This window comes from Mus musculus, chromosome 5, assembly GCF_000001635.26.
Source record: "Mus musculus strain C57BL/6J chromosome 5, GRCm38.p6 C57BL/6J".
In the NCBI taxonomy this organism is placed as follows: domain Eukaryota; kingdom Metazoa; phylum Chordata; class Mammalia; order Rodentia; family Muridae; genus Mus; species Mus musculus.
Window position 1 is genome coordinate 144,310,138 of NC_000071.6, and position 17,061 is coordinate 144,327,198.

Here is a 17,061-nt window from a genome sequence, read left to right on the forward strand (position 1 = left end):
TTTTTTAAATGAATAAATGCAAACCACCTTCTTATTTTTATTTTTTTCTGCTTAAATGATCAAAAAAGTCATTCAGAAGCTCTTTGAAATATTTTTCTTTTTTTTCCTGGAACTCACTTTGTAGACCAGGCTGGCCTCGAACTCAGAAATCCGCCTGCCTCTGCTTCCCGAGTGCTGGGATTAAAGTCGTGCACCACCACGCCCGGCTGAAATATTTTTCTAAGACATTTTCTCCTGGCCATTTTCTGTTTTCTCTTTCAATTTTTTTCAGTACTTCCTAGGTTTAAAAAAAACCAAGTGCTGCTTGCTTTAGAGCCAAGCCTGACAGCCTCCCCACACCCACACTGAGCTTCCTCTCTGTGGGCTCGAGGTCAGTGTGCTGCTGCCAACTTGAGCTGTGGACATGGCATAAAGTTCTATGTGTGTGACTATAGGTCAACCCTGTGGCGATGAATTTGGCCCTGTGAGTTATTTAACAGTTAATCACGGTGGATAAGACCATTTTACCTGCTGAACCCTGATTATAGCACTACAGAGCTCTGAGTCTATGCATCCCAACAAGACCAAGTGGTTAAGGACTGAGTTCCTTAGAGTGCTGTGGTTGTCGGGGTCATGTTGATGTCAGTAAGAGACAGTTTTTCCTATCAAGCCTCTGACAGGATCACACATGTTTCCCTGCATGATATCATGAATTGCTTTTTTAAAGACCAAGTTTCATGTGGCCCACGCTGGCCTGAAGACTCATGGCATAGCTAAGAATGATCCTGAATGTATGACCTTCCTCTCTGCAGCCTCACAACCCAGCAGAGTGCTGGGATTATAGGCATGTGCCCAGGCTAGGCTCCAACTTGTGATCCTCCTGCCTCAGCCTTCTGAGTTCTTAGGTGATGGGTTCCACCACACCAGTTGACTTCTCTTTTCGAAGATGCTTTAAGTAAACCAGGGGGTGGTGGCACATACCTGGGTTACATAGTGTGACCCTGTCTCAAATCAAACAAGAGAAATTTCTCAAGAATAATTTCAACAGCACTGCTGACCTCTCATATGACTTAAGATATGGACCTAGCCGGGCGGTGGTGGCACACGCCTTTAATCCCAGCATTTGGGAGGCATAGGCAGGCGGATTTCTGAGTTCAAGGCCAGCCTGGTCTACAAAGTGGACAGCCAGGGCTATACAGAGAAACCCTGTCTCGAAAAACCAAAAAAAAAAAAAAAAAAAAAAAGGACCTAGAACACCTTTTCTGTGCTTAACAAACTTTCACATCCTTCTAAGTTTAGATCTGCTTAGAAATGTATGAAAAGACGGAGAATGTAGCTCAGTGGTAGAGCACTTGCCTGATGTATGCAAAGCTGTGGGTTTATGATGTATGCAATTTTGGAGGGCTGGGTAATAAAAGGCAATCTCAAATTCCTCTCTGTGTTTTTGAAACAGAACACTTTGTTACCATGTACATACATACCCTGAAAGCAATCTGCACTTGATGACAACTGGGTGGCCTCAAATTCAATTCTGACATTATCTGAAAACAGTGATAGTAAGCCCACTGGCTAAGAGCTTGGTCTCACAAGGTTGTTCCTATTCACATCTGATAGAAAATAGATTATCACTTACTTTCACCCTTCAACTGTAAGCTGGGGTCCTCACCCTGTTCCTGGCATGGGTTTGGCTATGGGAATGTCTCAGAATAGGTAAACATTACTGGTTCATTAGAAAGGAGTCCTGACTGGGCAATGGTGGCACATGCCTTTAATCCCAGTGCTCTGGAGCACAGGTGTGTGGATCTCTGAATACGAAGGCAGCCTGGTCTACAAATCGAGTTCCAGGACAGCCAAGAGTACATATAGAGAAAATGTCTTAAAAAACAAAACAAATGAACAAAACCCCAAAAACAATAACAAAAAGAAAGATAGAAAGGGAGAAAAGAAGGAAGGGAGGGAGGACAGACAGACTCTGGAGACATGGCGACAGGCTTCCATTCTCTCCCTGTGCACTATACTCCATGAACCCATGTGCACTCACCTATCTAGAGCTCCCCTCAACCCAGTCTTTACAGAAGCATCTAACAGCCATGACTGGTTTACTCACTCACTGGCAAACAGCTCCATCCTGAGCCTCAGGTGTCCCGGCTGTCAGTCAGTTCCTCAGCACACAAAGACTTATCCCTCCAGAGCCTAAGAGTCAAAGATCGGCAGCTCTGTGCTAGTAATCTGGACAGAGATCAAGACAGCCTCTAATGTGCTCTCCGTTGTGGTTGTGGTGTTGCAAGATGTCTTGAGGAGTTCCTCTCACGTGAAGGGATTTTGCTGGCACCATTTTCTTAGAAGTATCTTCATCCTTTCATCACAACTACTTCCTTCATTTATGCCAATAAATCTGGGCTCTTTTTAGTTCCTGCGATTGCATATGCAGAGTCTGCGGAATGTGAGCGGGGCAACTGGCTCAGTCAGCTACGCCTTATCAAGTCCATTTGATTTGGTTATAGGCTATTGTTTTTCACTTCTTTTCTATTTTAATCGCTCTGTCTCTCTCTTTCCCCATGCACTCGTGTGTGTGCATGAGTGTGCACACGCATGGTGATGTTGTTCTCTTGCCCCAGCCTCCCAAATGATAACAAGTGTTACCATGCCTGGGTAATATGAGAATCTTAACAATTTTTCCCCCTTATTGCAGTGTAGGGGAATGTACCTAGGAATTCAAGCATGCTAGGCAAGGGCTCTACCACTAAGCTTCGGTCCCAACCCAAACTTTTGTTTTGTTTTGCTTTTCAAGATAGGGTTTCTCTGTATAGTCCTGTATGTCCTGGAACTTGCTCTGTAGATCAGGCTGGCGCTGAACTCACAGAGATCCACCTGCCTCTGCCTCCCTAGTGCTGGAATTAAAGGTGTGTGCCGCCACTGTCCAACTCAGCCAAACTTCCTCAGCTAAAGTTCCCACAACAATTATAATTTCCTCTACAGAATATTAAGATGACTGCTAGGTTTCGATTTGCAGTTATTGTTCTGGTATTATTACCATGTGAAACTATTAACGCTTTAAAATGGATGCTTTAATTGTGCCAGTTACGAAATTAGAAAAGGAATAGAAGAAAGAAAAAGAACAGGAAATGAAACAAACAAACCAAAGAAATGATAATGTAATGACTGACTCATGAAAAGCATCACTGGAAGTGTGTACCCCTACAAACCCACTACTTTATGAATGGCAAGAATGTCTAGGAGGAACACTAGTAGTATTTGCTAATTTCCTGTCTTCACCGCAGTAGTGGGGGCTAGAGGCACTGTTCCAGTCTTTGATATTTTAGAAGCTGGGAGGCACATTATCTCATTTCCTCTTCAAAGGACCTACACAGCATGACCTTCACCTCTTTTAAGCACGCCCAGCCCACTCATTAAGGCCAAATGTTGCCCAAGCTCTGTTGCATCCAGCAAACCGACCCGGCCCCTGTGGAGCTGTCTCCAGGGACAGGCAGCCTGCCTGGGCTGGGCATGGGGTCTTTCCTGGGCTAGAGCTGGATGGAACGAAGGCAGGTCCACCTGTCCACCTACATAGGGATCTTAGGTTCCTCAAGTCTTGCTTTGTCTTGTTTGGCTACAAAGTCCTTGTCCAGGGAGAATGACTCTTTGTGGCCGCCATGGAGGGGGGTTATCACTTCCTTCTGCAAAGGAGGTAATTACTGTTTGTTCTTAGGCCCAGCAGCCCTAAGGGAACACCCACAGATCACTCAGAAAACTCTGCCCAGGAATGAATGGAATGAGTGAGGACCTCGGGTGACAGGGAAGCTTTCCCCATACATTCTCAGGGAGGGTTTAAGGAGACCCAAATTTGGGTGGACAATAAAAGACACTGTGCATGTACGTGTGTCTGTGTGATTTGTTTGTTATTTCCAAATCACTAATTTCTTGATTCCTGCTGTTAACAGACACATTTGAGGGAAACCATCAATTTCAAGGGGAACTGACCACCACTAAATATACTGGCCAGGCCTGCTGGACCACTATTATCAACTTAGTAACGTTCTCTCCCTTTTTTAAATGTTAAAATGACATAAAACTTTGGGAGGCTGGGCTGTGGGCAGTGCTTTCCATGGTGTGTGTGCATGTGGTGGTCAGAAGACGGTGCCCAGGAACTGGCTCTCTCTTCCCACCATGTGGCTTCCTGGGAGCAAACTCAGGTCCTCAGGCTTGAGGTAAGTGCATCTTGCCAGCCCCTTCTTTCCCTTTTCAGTTAAGGTGTGGCTATGTTGCTCAGGCTAACCTTGAACTGAGGCTCTGAGTGCTGGGACCACAGGCTTGGCTGGAAAGGCCCCTCGGCAGGCTCTTCCTCCCCCCTTGCCTCAGTGACAGTGCAAGAACTCAGATTCTAAAGTCAGACTATCAACTGAGTGAGTGATCTGAGACAAGTCACCTTGCCTCTAGGCCTTGCACCTATGCCCACCACTCAGGCCTACAGTGAGAACTCCTTGGTAACTGTGCGTGAAATGCTGGGCACCCAGTTAACAGCAAGCATTTAGGATGGGTTACTCTACGGAGTGGGTGAGACAGTCTTAGATTGCTTGTTGGGAAAAGTGGGCAGTGTCTACCAGCACTCATGCTAGAGACCGTACAGGTACATGGTGAGAGTAGGTGCTACACACAGTCGCAGCCTTCAGAAGGTTTGTAATTTTTCTCCACCAGTCCCTTAATTTTCAATCACAAGGCTGCAGGACTCACACAGGAAAGCAGCGGCTGAGCAGAGCAGAGCAGAGCAGACCAGACCCAGGAAATGCCCTGGAGTCCATGGTCACGAGATCTCAAAGGTGAGCAATAAAACTCATGGGCAGAAGGAACGGAGAGTCCCCAGTGCTGCTTCCTTTATGCTTGGATTCTTGCCTCTAAAGAGGACTGGACGGGGAAGGACAGCTGTGGTGTTCTGGAAAAAGAAGTGCAATCGGCCTACAGGAACAGGGGACAAGGTGTAATGTATACAAATGCTGGGCAAATGCATACCAGCCCATAGGGTGGGGTGGGGCGGGATAGCCACTCCAAGCAGACACATGCAAAATGCAGAAGCACCACAAATGTCTGCAGGGAACATTTGTGTAATGTCCCGCCCTTCACCTACAACCTCTGAAACCAGATCATTAATGCCAGAGATGCCAGATACCAGGGCTGTGTCCTAACAGCTGCGCCTTCTCCTCTGCGGTCCTTGGCTGGCCACACCAAGGAATCTTTTCTGGCAGCCAGACATGGTCAAGTGTGACCTAACCTGGGTTATGAAGCATAGAGGGATGTATGTGTGCTGGAGCTTCTGGGCTCGGGTTCCTTTCTAACAGGACACTCCTGGGAAGACAGTTCACTTCCTGTATTTGGAGATCATCAGACCGGCGGTTATCTTGGTGACATGAGATGTGTAGAAGACAAGAAGAAAGAGATGGAGTCTGAATCCTTGCTGAGGCCTGACTCAGCAGGCCTCGCATGGAACAATGAACATGCCTATTGCTTCAGTCACCGTAAGCTGGGCATTTTGTTACGCTTAAGCAAAAGCACACTAGCTTATCCACATAGCAGCAGATGAACAGATGCCAGGCGAGAGTGCCTAAACGGAAACTACGGCTAAAACCCCACTCCATCTTCACCTACAGATTCAAAAGACACACTTAATGAAGCATCCGAAATGATTCATGCTCTTACTGCAGTTATACTGTAGTCTCTGTGCTAGGGATGCAACTCAGAGCTCTGCGTGCTAGCCAAGTAGTATACCCCTAAGCTGTACCGAAGTCCTTCATTATTTATTTATTTATTAATTATATGTAAGTTCACTGTAGCTGTCCTCAGATACTCCAGAAGAGGGCATCAGATTTTGTTACGGATGGTTGTGAGCCACCATGTGGTTGCTGGGACTTGAACTCAGGACCTTCGAAAGAGCAGTTGGTGCTTTAACCACTGAGCCATCTCGCCAGCCCCCGAAGTCCTTCATTTAAAAGTTTTCTAATACATGAATACAATGTGTGTGCAGACCATAGGACACATGTGAAGGTCAGAGAACAACTTTTAAGGAGTCAGTTCTCTCCTTCTCCCAAACATGTCTCTGGAATTGAACCCAGGTTGCCAGCCAGCAGCAAGTACATTCACTGCTAAGACATCTTACCAGCCCCAGTCTTTCCCTGTTTTTTGGAGACAGAGCCTCACTCTATGGCCCAGGCTGACCTTGGGATCCTTCTGTTCTGGCTTCCAAGGGGGTGGGATTGCAAGCATGTGTCATCCATCATACTGTCTTTGTGTGTCTTTGTGCTGGCTAGTTTTATGTCAACCTGATACAGGCTAGAGTTACCTGGAAGGAAGGAACTCTAGTGAAGAAACTCTAATGAAGAAAATGTACCACAGGCTCGACCATTAGCCAACCTAGTTGGGGCATTTTCTTCATTGATAATTGATGTGGGAGGGCCAGCTCACTGCAGGTGGTGTCATCTCTGGGCTGCTGGTCTTTGGCGGTAAAGGAAGTCAGGCTGAGCAAGCCATGAGGAGCTAGCCAGTAAGCAGCTGCTGCCTCTGGGCTCCTGCCTTGTTTGAGTCTCTGCCCTGACTGCCTTTGATAATGAACTTGATACGGAAGTGTAAGCAAAATACATTCTTTTCTCCCCAAGTTGCAAAAGGTCATGGTGCTTTATCACAGAACTAGAAACCAAACTGAGACAATCTTAAATAAACTTCATGTTTCATAAGGTCATGAGAGCCGGTATCCAAAGGAAATACCATCTAACTTTGTTTTTGTTTTTTGTTTTTTTTTTTTCTTTCTTGTTTTCCTTTTTGGAGGAGGGATGTGTTCATCTGTGAAAATGTGTGCATGTCTGTGGAGGTCAGAGGTTGATGTCAAGTGTCTTTATTAATAAACTAGCTTTTCCACCTCATCTTTGAGACAGTATCTCTCACAGAATCTGGAGTGTATTTATTCAAGATTACCTGTCACCAAGGCCCAGGGACTCTGAGTGATGGGACAGACATAGGCATGTGCTGCCACACTCTGCTTTTACATGCGGCCCAGGGATCTGAACTCAGGGCTGCATGCTTGTGTGCCGAGTACTCATTCACATCTCTCCAGCCCTGCTTTCTCCTCCTCCTCCTCCTCTTCCTCCTTGCTCTTCTACTTTCTAAAACTACGTGACTTGACTGCTATTCTTCCACGTGGGAGTTTAAGTAGATATAGTAAGGTATTTTAAACAGAACCAAAGGAAAACTATGCAAGTCAAAAGAAGATATCATTAAGTCCCCCAAAGCAAAGCCTGCTGAGGTGAACTTTCTAACCTAGAGAAATACAGGAAGTAAATGTGTAAAAGCCTGAGACCGTGGACAGAAGCAAACGGACAACTGGACCAAAGTGAACCTTGAGAGGAGTGTCGGTCTCGCCCTTCCCTCTGCGCAGAAGGAACCTTCGCCTTCACTGCAGACTTTCCCCTGAAACTGGAGTGTCAGGGCGGTGTTTATAACAACACTGTTGCTGTGGAAATAGCTGATTCAATGTTATGGACTTGCAGCTGAATAAAGTAAGGTGTGGAACAGAAGTCTTATTTAAACAATGGCAAGAGCCATAAAACATTAAAAGGAGAGCTGAATGGCGGTGAGTCAGAGTGCCATATGTGCTAATGAGAGGGTCAGACCTTTCCCCCCTGATGCCCAGCACAATGGCATGTTTCTTCCTAATTCTTACTTTTGGAACCCTGTTATCAGTTTAGCTGCTTCCAGAACCCCAAATGTCTAAGAGATTACTATCTGCTACATAGGCTGGCTGCATGTCATTACACGGATGGTGATTCAGAGCTGCAACTGGTCGCCATGACACTGGGAAGTCACAAACCCCACCGAGCACGAGCCGGGGTTTCAAAAACCGTATGCGATCGATTCCATTAAACAGAGTGGTGCTGCAACTCCTCATATAACATCACTGCAGATGTACCCTGTGTCGACTGTCTATTGCTTCACCAGCGTTTTAGGCAGCCAGAGAGCGTGAAGCCAGCCTGCCCCACACCCTGCCACAGGCATCAGGCCTCTAGCTAGTTCCAGCCTTTGAACATAGTCAGTGAGTTTCTCAGACTCCTGGACACTGAGCAGAGACGGACATGTCACTCTTTAAACGCGTACTCGCTCTTCGCTGTGTTTTCAGAATCCTTAACGCAGAATTCTTAGCGTCCACACAATAAAACAGTCCACAAGCTTGAAAGATGAGAGTGGCATGTGGGTCTATTAGCAAAGTGGCCCTGCCCTGCAGGAGACGACCACAGCACAGTGGCATAGCTCTGTAAATAGAAGCCCAGCTTCCCGTGGCTGTGCCGGGGGCTGCCCAGGGTGTGGCTATCCTCCTTGCCTGCACAGGGGATCCATTCATACCAGCAAAACCGGAAAAATCACAACCAAAGGCAAGTGTGGAAGCAGTGGGAGCCAAGGGCACGCAGAAGGAGTCAGGAGTCATTTTCCACAAGGTGAGTCACCACAAGAACTTGGCCTGTCTCACCCACCTTGGTTCAAAATGTAGGTCACAGTTCTCCAAGCTGGAACTTCAGGGATCTGAGGTGACAGGCCAGAGCCCTGGCAGCACAGGTAGGAGCAGAGTTCCTCAGAGGCCTGAGAAGGGGCCCCTACCTTGCTCCTGAGCCCCAGTCTACCTTCCAAAAACCTCTATTTTCATGTACCAAGGTGAACTCAAACTACAGTGCTCAGCGGGTTCCCCTTTGTGTTCCTGATCTGAGCCACCTGCCACACTGGTATCTACCTCCCGGGCAGCAGGCGAGGTTTTTGTAGAGATGGATGGTCAGCTCACCTAGCTCTGTTGACACAGGAGACCCAGTGGCAATTTCACCAATCTTGGCCACGCCGTCGTAGTAGGCTTTTCCTGCCAGGATCATAGCTAGACAGGAATGTGATACATAAAATCATTACTCAGACAATAGGAGGGAGTGAGACAGGTTCAACGTCCCAGTGTGCCCCTGGCTACAGAAGTTCTAGAGCTGACACTTTCAGTGACATTTACAAGGCCCCGCCTGCTTCTGAAGCCAGTTCCTGACATCAAACTGGTCACTGGGAGCAGGTACATTTTGGGACTACAGATGGGTCATGTCATTACTCCAGGTGTATTGGGTGCTGTGGCCTAGGAACCTGTATCATGAAAACACATTTAATTTTTCTATTAAAAAGAGAAAGCCGGGTGGTGGTGGCTAGCCTATGCTTTTAATGCCAGCACTCCAGAGGCAGAGGTAGAAGTAGGCAGATCTCTGCATTCAAGGCCAGCCTGGTCAACAGAGCAAGTTCCAGGCCAGCAAGGGCTACACAGAGAAACCCCATCTCAAAAACCAACCAATCAACCAACCAACCAACCAAAATAAAATGCAATAAAATAAAATAAGAGCCAGGTCTGGTGGTGTAGACCTATAATCTTAGCTACTCAAAAGGCTGAGACAGGAGGAAGTCAAAGCTGGCTTGGGCTACTGAGTGAGGCCAAGCCAGGGGAGCTTGGTGGGACTATCTCAAAGTAAAAATCAACAGGCTGAAGTTATGAAGAGTACTTGCTTGGCCTCCCCAGTGAGGGCTGAGGGCATGGCTCACTGCAGACTGCTTGCCTAGCGTGCACTATATCCCTAATACCCTAAAAAGACAATCTGAGTTACAATCAACCAACAGATTTTTTTACTGAGGTATATATATATACACACACACACATATACATACACACACACACACACACACACACACACACACACACACACACACACGGCATCTGAAATATGTTAGCATTCTGAAAATTACAAACTTACTTAAAAAAAAAAAAAACCCAAAGCCGGGCGTGGTGGCGCACGCCTTTGATCCAAGCACTCGGGAGGCAGAGGCAGGCGGATTTCTGAGTTCGAGGCCAGCCTGGTCTACAGAGTGAGTTCCAGGACAGCCAGGGCTACACAGAGAAACCCTGTCTCGAAAAACCAAAAAAAAAAAAAAAAAAACCAAAAAAAAAACCCAAAAAAAACCAAAAACCCAAATTTTCTCCTTCTTTTTCCTACCCACAGAAACAATGGTTTTACTGCAACAGATGCTAGGTTCTCATCATCCTAAAAAATATATTTCTGTAATCAAAAAGACTATTTTTTAATGGTGAGATGGCTCAGCAGTAAGAGTGCATCTTGTTCTTGCAGAGGACCTGAGTTTGGTTCCCAGCACCCATGCTGAGAGGCTCACAGCCTCTGTAACTTAAGCTCCAGGGCAGCCAATGTCTCTAGCTTCAGTGAGCTCCCTTACCCACACGCGCGCGCACACACATACACAATGTAAAATAACTAAATTGAAAACTAAAAACCGTTTCTCCTTCAAACCAGCCCTGAAGCAGCATTTCAACAAGACCCAGCCGAAGCCACTGTGAATTTGGAGGAAAAGATCTCCACCCTTCCCTAAACTCAGACGCAGAAACCAGTCTTCCTGGAGCCCCGGAGAGTACAGGAGCTTGGATTAAAATGGCTTCTGGTCCCTTCTCCTTGCCCACAGAGCAGTCAGAAGCTGCCCGGGCCGTTTTGTCCCAGTTTGTTTTTAAGTGTCTCCCTGTACGGGACATGGAACCCACGGCTAGGTAAGTGCTTTACCAATGAATCACTCCCTTAGGCTTTTTATTTTATTTTTCATTTTGAGGCAGAGTCTAACTAAGTTCTTCTAGGCTAGCCTTGATTTTGTAATTCTGCTTTTAGCCTCCCAAGTAGCTGGAATTACAAACCTATGCCACCAGGCCAAGCTGAGAAGTAGGTTATTTATTTAGTGCGTGTATGTGTCTCCATATGCTCATGAATGCATGTGTCAGAGAGAAGACAACCTTGGGTGCCATCCTCAGTAGCACCGTCCACCTCCACCTCCTTTGAGACCGGGCCTCCCATTGGCCTGGAGCTCGATGACGAGGTTAGACTGGCTGAGCCATGAGTCCCAGTGACCTGCCTGTCTCTGGCTCCTCAGCTTGTGCCACCACGTCTGACATCTGTGTATGGGAACTGGAGAGCAGACTCAGGTCCTCACACTTGAGATAGCCACTTTTCTCACTAAGCCATCTTCCCAGGCCCTGTTTTTCTTAATTAAGATAAAAAATTACATGTCTGCGTATGTCTGTGCATGAACATGACCAGTACATGCAGGTGCCCTGAGAGGCCAGAAGAGGACATTAGATCCCCTGGAGCTGGAGCTATATGCAGTTGTCTGATGGTGCTGGGAATGAAGCCCAGGTTGGTCCCCTGCACAACCAGCAAGTGCTCCTAACTGCGGAGCCAGGTCTCCAGACCCTATTTGCATTTTTTTCACATGCTTAGGAAGCACCCTACCACTGAGCTACATCCCCATACCTCATAGGTGGACCTTTAAGGGGAAGTAGAGAAAAAGATCAGAGGATTTATCATGTATAGGTGTAGCCAAATTATTATAGGCCAAATTCCTGTTCCTGTAATTTTACTGATTTCAGCATTTACTATAGAGTTTTAAAAAATATAAATTAAGGCTTTTACTGTATCGGCATGTAAACTGAAGCCATGCAATATTCTGCTATCCTGGTGTTTTATAAGACTGGAGAATTTACAGGACGGCAGACTGCATTTATATAGGCTTTTCAGGTCAGTACTTAGCTAATCTACCCAGCATTGTTAGGACAAGGGAAGGGAAGGTTATCAGCTCCGGTTGCTAAAGGGAGTGGAGCGGAGACATTTCAGGCTGTCCCCAAGGTCAGCATGAGTCAGACACAGTGTACACATCTCCTGCTGAGGTACTTCACTTCCTCCGCTCTAAATCATGGAGCTGTAGCTGGAACTGAAGGAAAAGCAACTCCACCTAAAAACAAGTGTGCTGCCAGCAAAATGTCGACTCAGTAGATGGTGTTGCAATGAAAGGTTTAAGCTGTAAAGTAAGATAAACTGAAGCGCACACTGGTGGGGGAGTTGCCTTCAGGATCACGCAACAGTTAACATTTCTGGTTTACACCTAAGGTAAATTGAGACTTTTGAAAAGTGACTGTTGACTTATATTTAAAACCATGTAACCTCAGTCTCCCAAAATAGCTTTGCTTTTATAATCAAGCTTAATTAACTTTAAAACTATGTAAGTTATCCAGAACTAATAAAATATGAAATAGTATTTTGATAACTTTGCCCTGCTTTGTGAGAGTTTCTGCTCCTTACTGTTTAAGGAAACTTATGAATTCTATTTAGTGATTGTTTAATCACCTCCTCAATCTAGAGTCCTCTACATATATAGCTCTACTGGATAATTTTTTGCTTGTTTCTGAGACAGTGTCTCATATGTAGTCCGGCTGTCCTGGAACACACTATGTAGACCAGGCTGGCTTGGAACTCACATAGATCCACCTGCCTCGGGCACTCATGTGGTTGGAATAAAGGCATGTATTATGCCCTACTGATAACATTTTTTATTGAAACACTTTCAGTGGATTCCTACTCTGCCAAAGCCTGCATGGGTCTCCCACAAGTCCATATTCCATATTATAATTGTTTTAATGAACTGCACCCCTTCAGATTTCAAGTCTGTGTGGTTCCTGCTTTGGTCAGTGCAGTACCAGCCAGCATGACTTGCATTGGAACCTAGTAAATGCTAGGCCATTAAATGCTGCTATAGTAAGGACCTTGATGGAGAAAGGTCACCTGAGGACAGAGTGTGTCAAGCAGAGTGAGCCCTGAGTCTGCAGAGAGCTACCTTGTCTTACAGGGGAAATTGAAGGTGGTGTCTTAAGCCATCAAATCTGTGGGACGCTGCAGTATTTTGTGCAATGGTAGGTGCCTGTTGCCACAGTGCAACACCTAGCTAAGCTGGCATTCTCCAGTCCCACGGTCAAAGCTTCTCCCTATGTTAGTGTGGTGTGCCCAGGGCTCATCTTTTCTGCTCGAAGCAGTGTCTGTCCTTATCTGTTAGCTTGAGCTCTTGCAAGGTCTCTTACTGCTCCAGTCCACACCAATCACTATTGCCCAGATCCCTGTGAGAATGATCTATATTTCTTTGTTAGTCATTCAAACAGTGCACGGTCTTGCCTAGGCCCTGTTTCTGGGTGGTTATCAATGTATTCTAATAGCATTCAGGGTTTTTTTGGTTTTTGTTTTTGTTTTTGAGACAGGGTTTCTCTGTGTAGCCCTGGCTGTCCTGGAACTCACTCTGTAGACCAGGCTGGCCTTGAACTCAGAAATCTGCCTGCCTCTGCCTCTAGAGTGCTGGGATTAAAGGTGTACACCACCACTGCCCGGCAGCACTCAGTTCTAATGGGAGTGCAGGAGTAGCTGCTTATCAGTCTTCTCAGTGGAAACCTTTTCAAGACACCTAGCAACCTGGGTCCTGAGTTTATTTACTTTTGTTGGGGATTAAAATTAGGGCCTCATTAACACTAGACTAGTACTTGTGCAGCCTGTACGATCCTGCAGGCACACCCCAGCTAGCTGATTGCTTGCCTGAAGTCTCACCCCCCACCCCCTTTTTCCCATCTCCATTTCTTACCACCTTTCCACTCTTGCTTTCACTGTCCCCGAGACAAGTTCTTGCTAAGTTACACAAGCTAGCACAGAACTTGTGACTCCCAAACTGCTGGGATTATAGATTTATGCCACCAGGCCTGGCTTCAAATTCAGTTTCAATGAAGCACTTATTTTGAAATGAGAATCTAAACCCAACCTTTAACATAGATGTTCTTCCACTGAGGTTAAAAATACTATTTTTCACGTTACTATGAAAATGACATACCAGCAAGGTGTTATAGTGGCTCAGTTGTAATCCTGGCACTTAGGAGGGTGAGAAGAGGGACTGCCTGAGTTCGAAGCCTGTGTTACAAAGTAAGATTCTACCTCAAAATAAAACAAAACATAATCTATCTAAAGGCAAGAAGTCCTACAGATAGCTAAGAGAACGATTCTCATGTAGCAGGACACTAATGTTCAAATGTTATTAGTATTTATTTTTCTCTCTGTGTAGCCCTGGCTGATCTGGATCTTACTATGTAGACCAGGCTGGCCTTGAACTCACAGAAATCTACCTGCCTCTGCCTTCTGAGTGCTGGGATTAGAGGCATTTGCCATCACACCTGGTCATATTCAAACGGTTTAAGTATACATATAAATTAACTTAAGTATACATAAAAATTTGTTTGAAAATTAGAAAAGTTCATGAACATGATATAAAAGCCCAAGTTTGTATATCAGAAAGCACAACTTGAAAGTTAAAATGTGCCACTTATAGTATGTTCACTATCAGTATGATACAAATACACTAGGACCATCCTGCACTGCTCCTGTAAAAATCCTGTAGATAAATTATAAAAAAATTTCTATTTACAGATATTTTTTAAATGCAATGTTAAGCATTAAAGATAAATAAAATATTAACTTAAAAGTTTTCATATGCGCTTCACATTAATCCATTAAGAAATCAAAAGACTTACCATTCACCGCTTTTTCATAATTTTTTCCTAGGTTTATTAAGTTCCGTAGTCCAGGGTTGAATTGTTCCATCACATTCTGACAAACAAACACACAAAACAAATCAATAAACAAAAGAGGGCGGGATATCGGCATTCTGTCACTGTGAGTTCTAGAATTCCTATATAGTAGAATTTATAGATAACAAAGTCTCAAATGCTTGCTTGTTTCTCCCTCTCTCTCTCTCTCTCTCTCTCTCTCTCTCTCTCTGTGTGTGTGTGTGTGTGTGTGTGTGTGTGTGTGTGTGTGTGTTTAGACAAAGTCTCAGGAACCCCAGACTGGCCTGGAACTTGCTATGTATCTAAAGATGGCTTTGAACTTCTAACCCTCCTGCTTTTACTTCCCAAGTGCTGGAATAATAGGTGTGTATTTCCATGTGTGGTTCACACAATTTTGGGGATCAAATCTAGGGATTTATGTATGGTGAGACAAATCCTCAGCCCCCCCCCCCCCCACAAAATTGCAGACATAAAAATTCCAATGAACTGTCTGACCCAATGGAACAGGTAGCAAGGTGGATATAATCCGGCAATATTCAGTTACCCAAGGACAGCCTAGACTCTGCTATAAATGGAGCAAGACAGAGACATTCACATCCCTCCCAGGCTCCATGGGCACTGTGAGCCTGGAGGCCAAATCACTCTCTCTGGCACAGGTAGATTGTTGGTGGCCATCACTCCAGCATTAGGAAACAGTCTGCTTGAGCAGCTACCGCAGCTTAATTTAAAATTAAGGGTAATCTTCTGGGTATAAAGTATTTAGAAACTTCAGGGCAGTCTTGCTTTCATTTTGCCTGAACCTATACAGTACAGACAACAAGCACTATTCCCAGGGTGCTGGCTTTATGAGTAAGAACACATCAACATTTGGTGGTGATAGATGTCTGCCCCATGTTGGACCAGCAAGTTGCCTCCTAGTCATCAACTTAAATGGACCACTCAGGCCTCCCTACCCATTCTCCCATGTATGTCGTATTTGTAGATGAACAAATGACAAAGGACGGAAAGAGCTAACGTTCAATGCGTCAACCAGCTGCTTTCCACACATCCTTCAGAGGAAAGAGGCTCTCCATTAGTAACTGAGAATAGAGATGAGTGACAACGTACAGTGATTGAGTAGTGGTACAAACTACAATGAGAAAACCCACACCTTATACTTCAACCTTGCTCTTACTCCACGGAACCTTCAAAACACACGGTTCTCTCCCTTTTCCTACCACCATTTTGACTGTTCACTCAGCTTCAATGTCAGAGAGTAACTTCTGGCTCCCTCTGTAATTCAGGAGGACCTTTTTCTCTATCATGCCCTCCTCTTTCCTATGTGATTGGCAACTTTCTGGTCAGCTAACCGTACTCATTGTGACGGTAAATACTGGCTACTACAATTCAAAGAAAGTACTGAAGATCACGCTTCCTTTCTTAGTAAAGCCTTTTGTTTTTCCTGGAATGAATAGTTCTCTTGCCTTCTTCCCCCTTGTATCTATGTGTCTACCTTAAGTCCCTTCCCACGCAGCGTCAGATCAAGCACAGCCCTACCAATTTTATTTCTCCTTTCCCCTTGCAAGGACTCTGCCCTCTCTCAGCCCCACTTAAGGCTGCCAGGCTGCTGTCCTTGCATGTTCCTAGCTGTCTGTCTGCACTCAGGGTTCTTGTTCTAGCTGTCCACTTTCTTCCTTTCTGCTGGAGATTATTCTCCAAAACTGATGTAACAATGATGTATGAGAAGTGTATCCGTGCCGCCAAATGTCTGAAACTACTTACAAATGTTACATTATTTATTATTATTGTGTATGTGCAGGAGCGAGGGAGAGGAGGGGTGTGACTGCACCAACACACAGAGGACAACCTGGGTGGGGTAGTTTGTTCTCCCTGCTATGATGTGGGCTCTGGAGACTGAGCTCGGGTCATCGGTGCCTTCTCACTGTCCTCTGGAGCTACTTTTACCTTGGCATTTGTTTGCTGATTTGCTGAGCAATATAATATACCCACCTGTCTTCCTCAGAATGTTTAAGATGCTGCTTACTGTCTTTAGCATCACGTTTGCTGAAGTCAATGGGCTTTTTGTTTGTCTGTTTGGCTCTTCCGACCCCTGACCCTTTGGGCTGCTTGTGTGCATGCCAGAGGGCAGTAACAGATGTCTTGTTCTGTTGTTCCTTACCTTTTTTGAGACAGGGTCTCTTATTGAATCTGGAGTTTGCCAATATAGCTAGGCTAGCTGGCCAGTGAGACCCAGGGGTGCACTGGGATACAGGCGTTTGCAGCTGCGCTTGGGTTTTATGGCTACTGGAGATCCAAACTCAGGTACCCATGGCTGCAAGCAAGCACTCGACTGACTGAGCCATATCCCCAGCTTCAGACTCTCCCTCTTTAAAGCTTCGTTTTAGATAAAGCTATCTCTTTATCCCTGTGTTGTAAAATCAAACAGTGGCCCTCCTCACTGTGGCTATCTTCTCCATTTATTTTATGAGGTCCTTGGTAGCTTCTAGCCATGTGGAAAATCAGTCTGTCAGATCTGGAAAACACTTGCTTTACTTTTTGTTTCTGCTTTCTTATGGCTCTCAGATGGAAGTTTTATGGTTCCCAGATTTATCTAACTTTACCTTTTT

At 45.4% G+C, this 17,061-nt stretch overlaps 1 protein-coding gene across 1 annotated transcript in view; it reads right to left on the bottom strand.

Moving 5' to 3' along the window:
* The window catches only part of Baiap2l1 (BAI1-associated protein 2-like 1), a 93,588-nt gene that overhangs the window by 45,613 nt on the left and 30,914 nt on the right, over positions 1–17,061 (bottom strand). Inside the window, exons 2-3 of the mRNA NM_025833.3 lie at positions 14,420–14,495; positions 8,792–8,878 (exon numbers count right to left, since the gene is read on the bottom strand). Coding sequence (NP_080109.1) covers positions 8,792–8,878; positions 14,420–14,495 — 163 coding nt within the window. The remainder of the gene's footprint in view (positions 1–8,791; positions 8,879–14,419; positions 14,496–17,061) is intronic.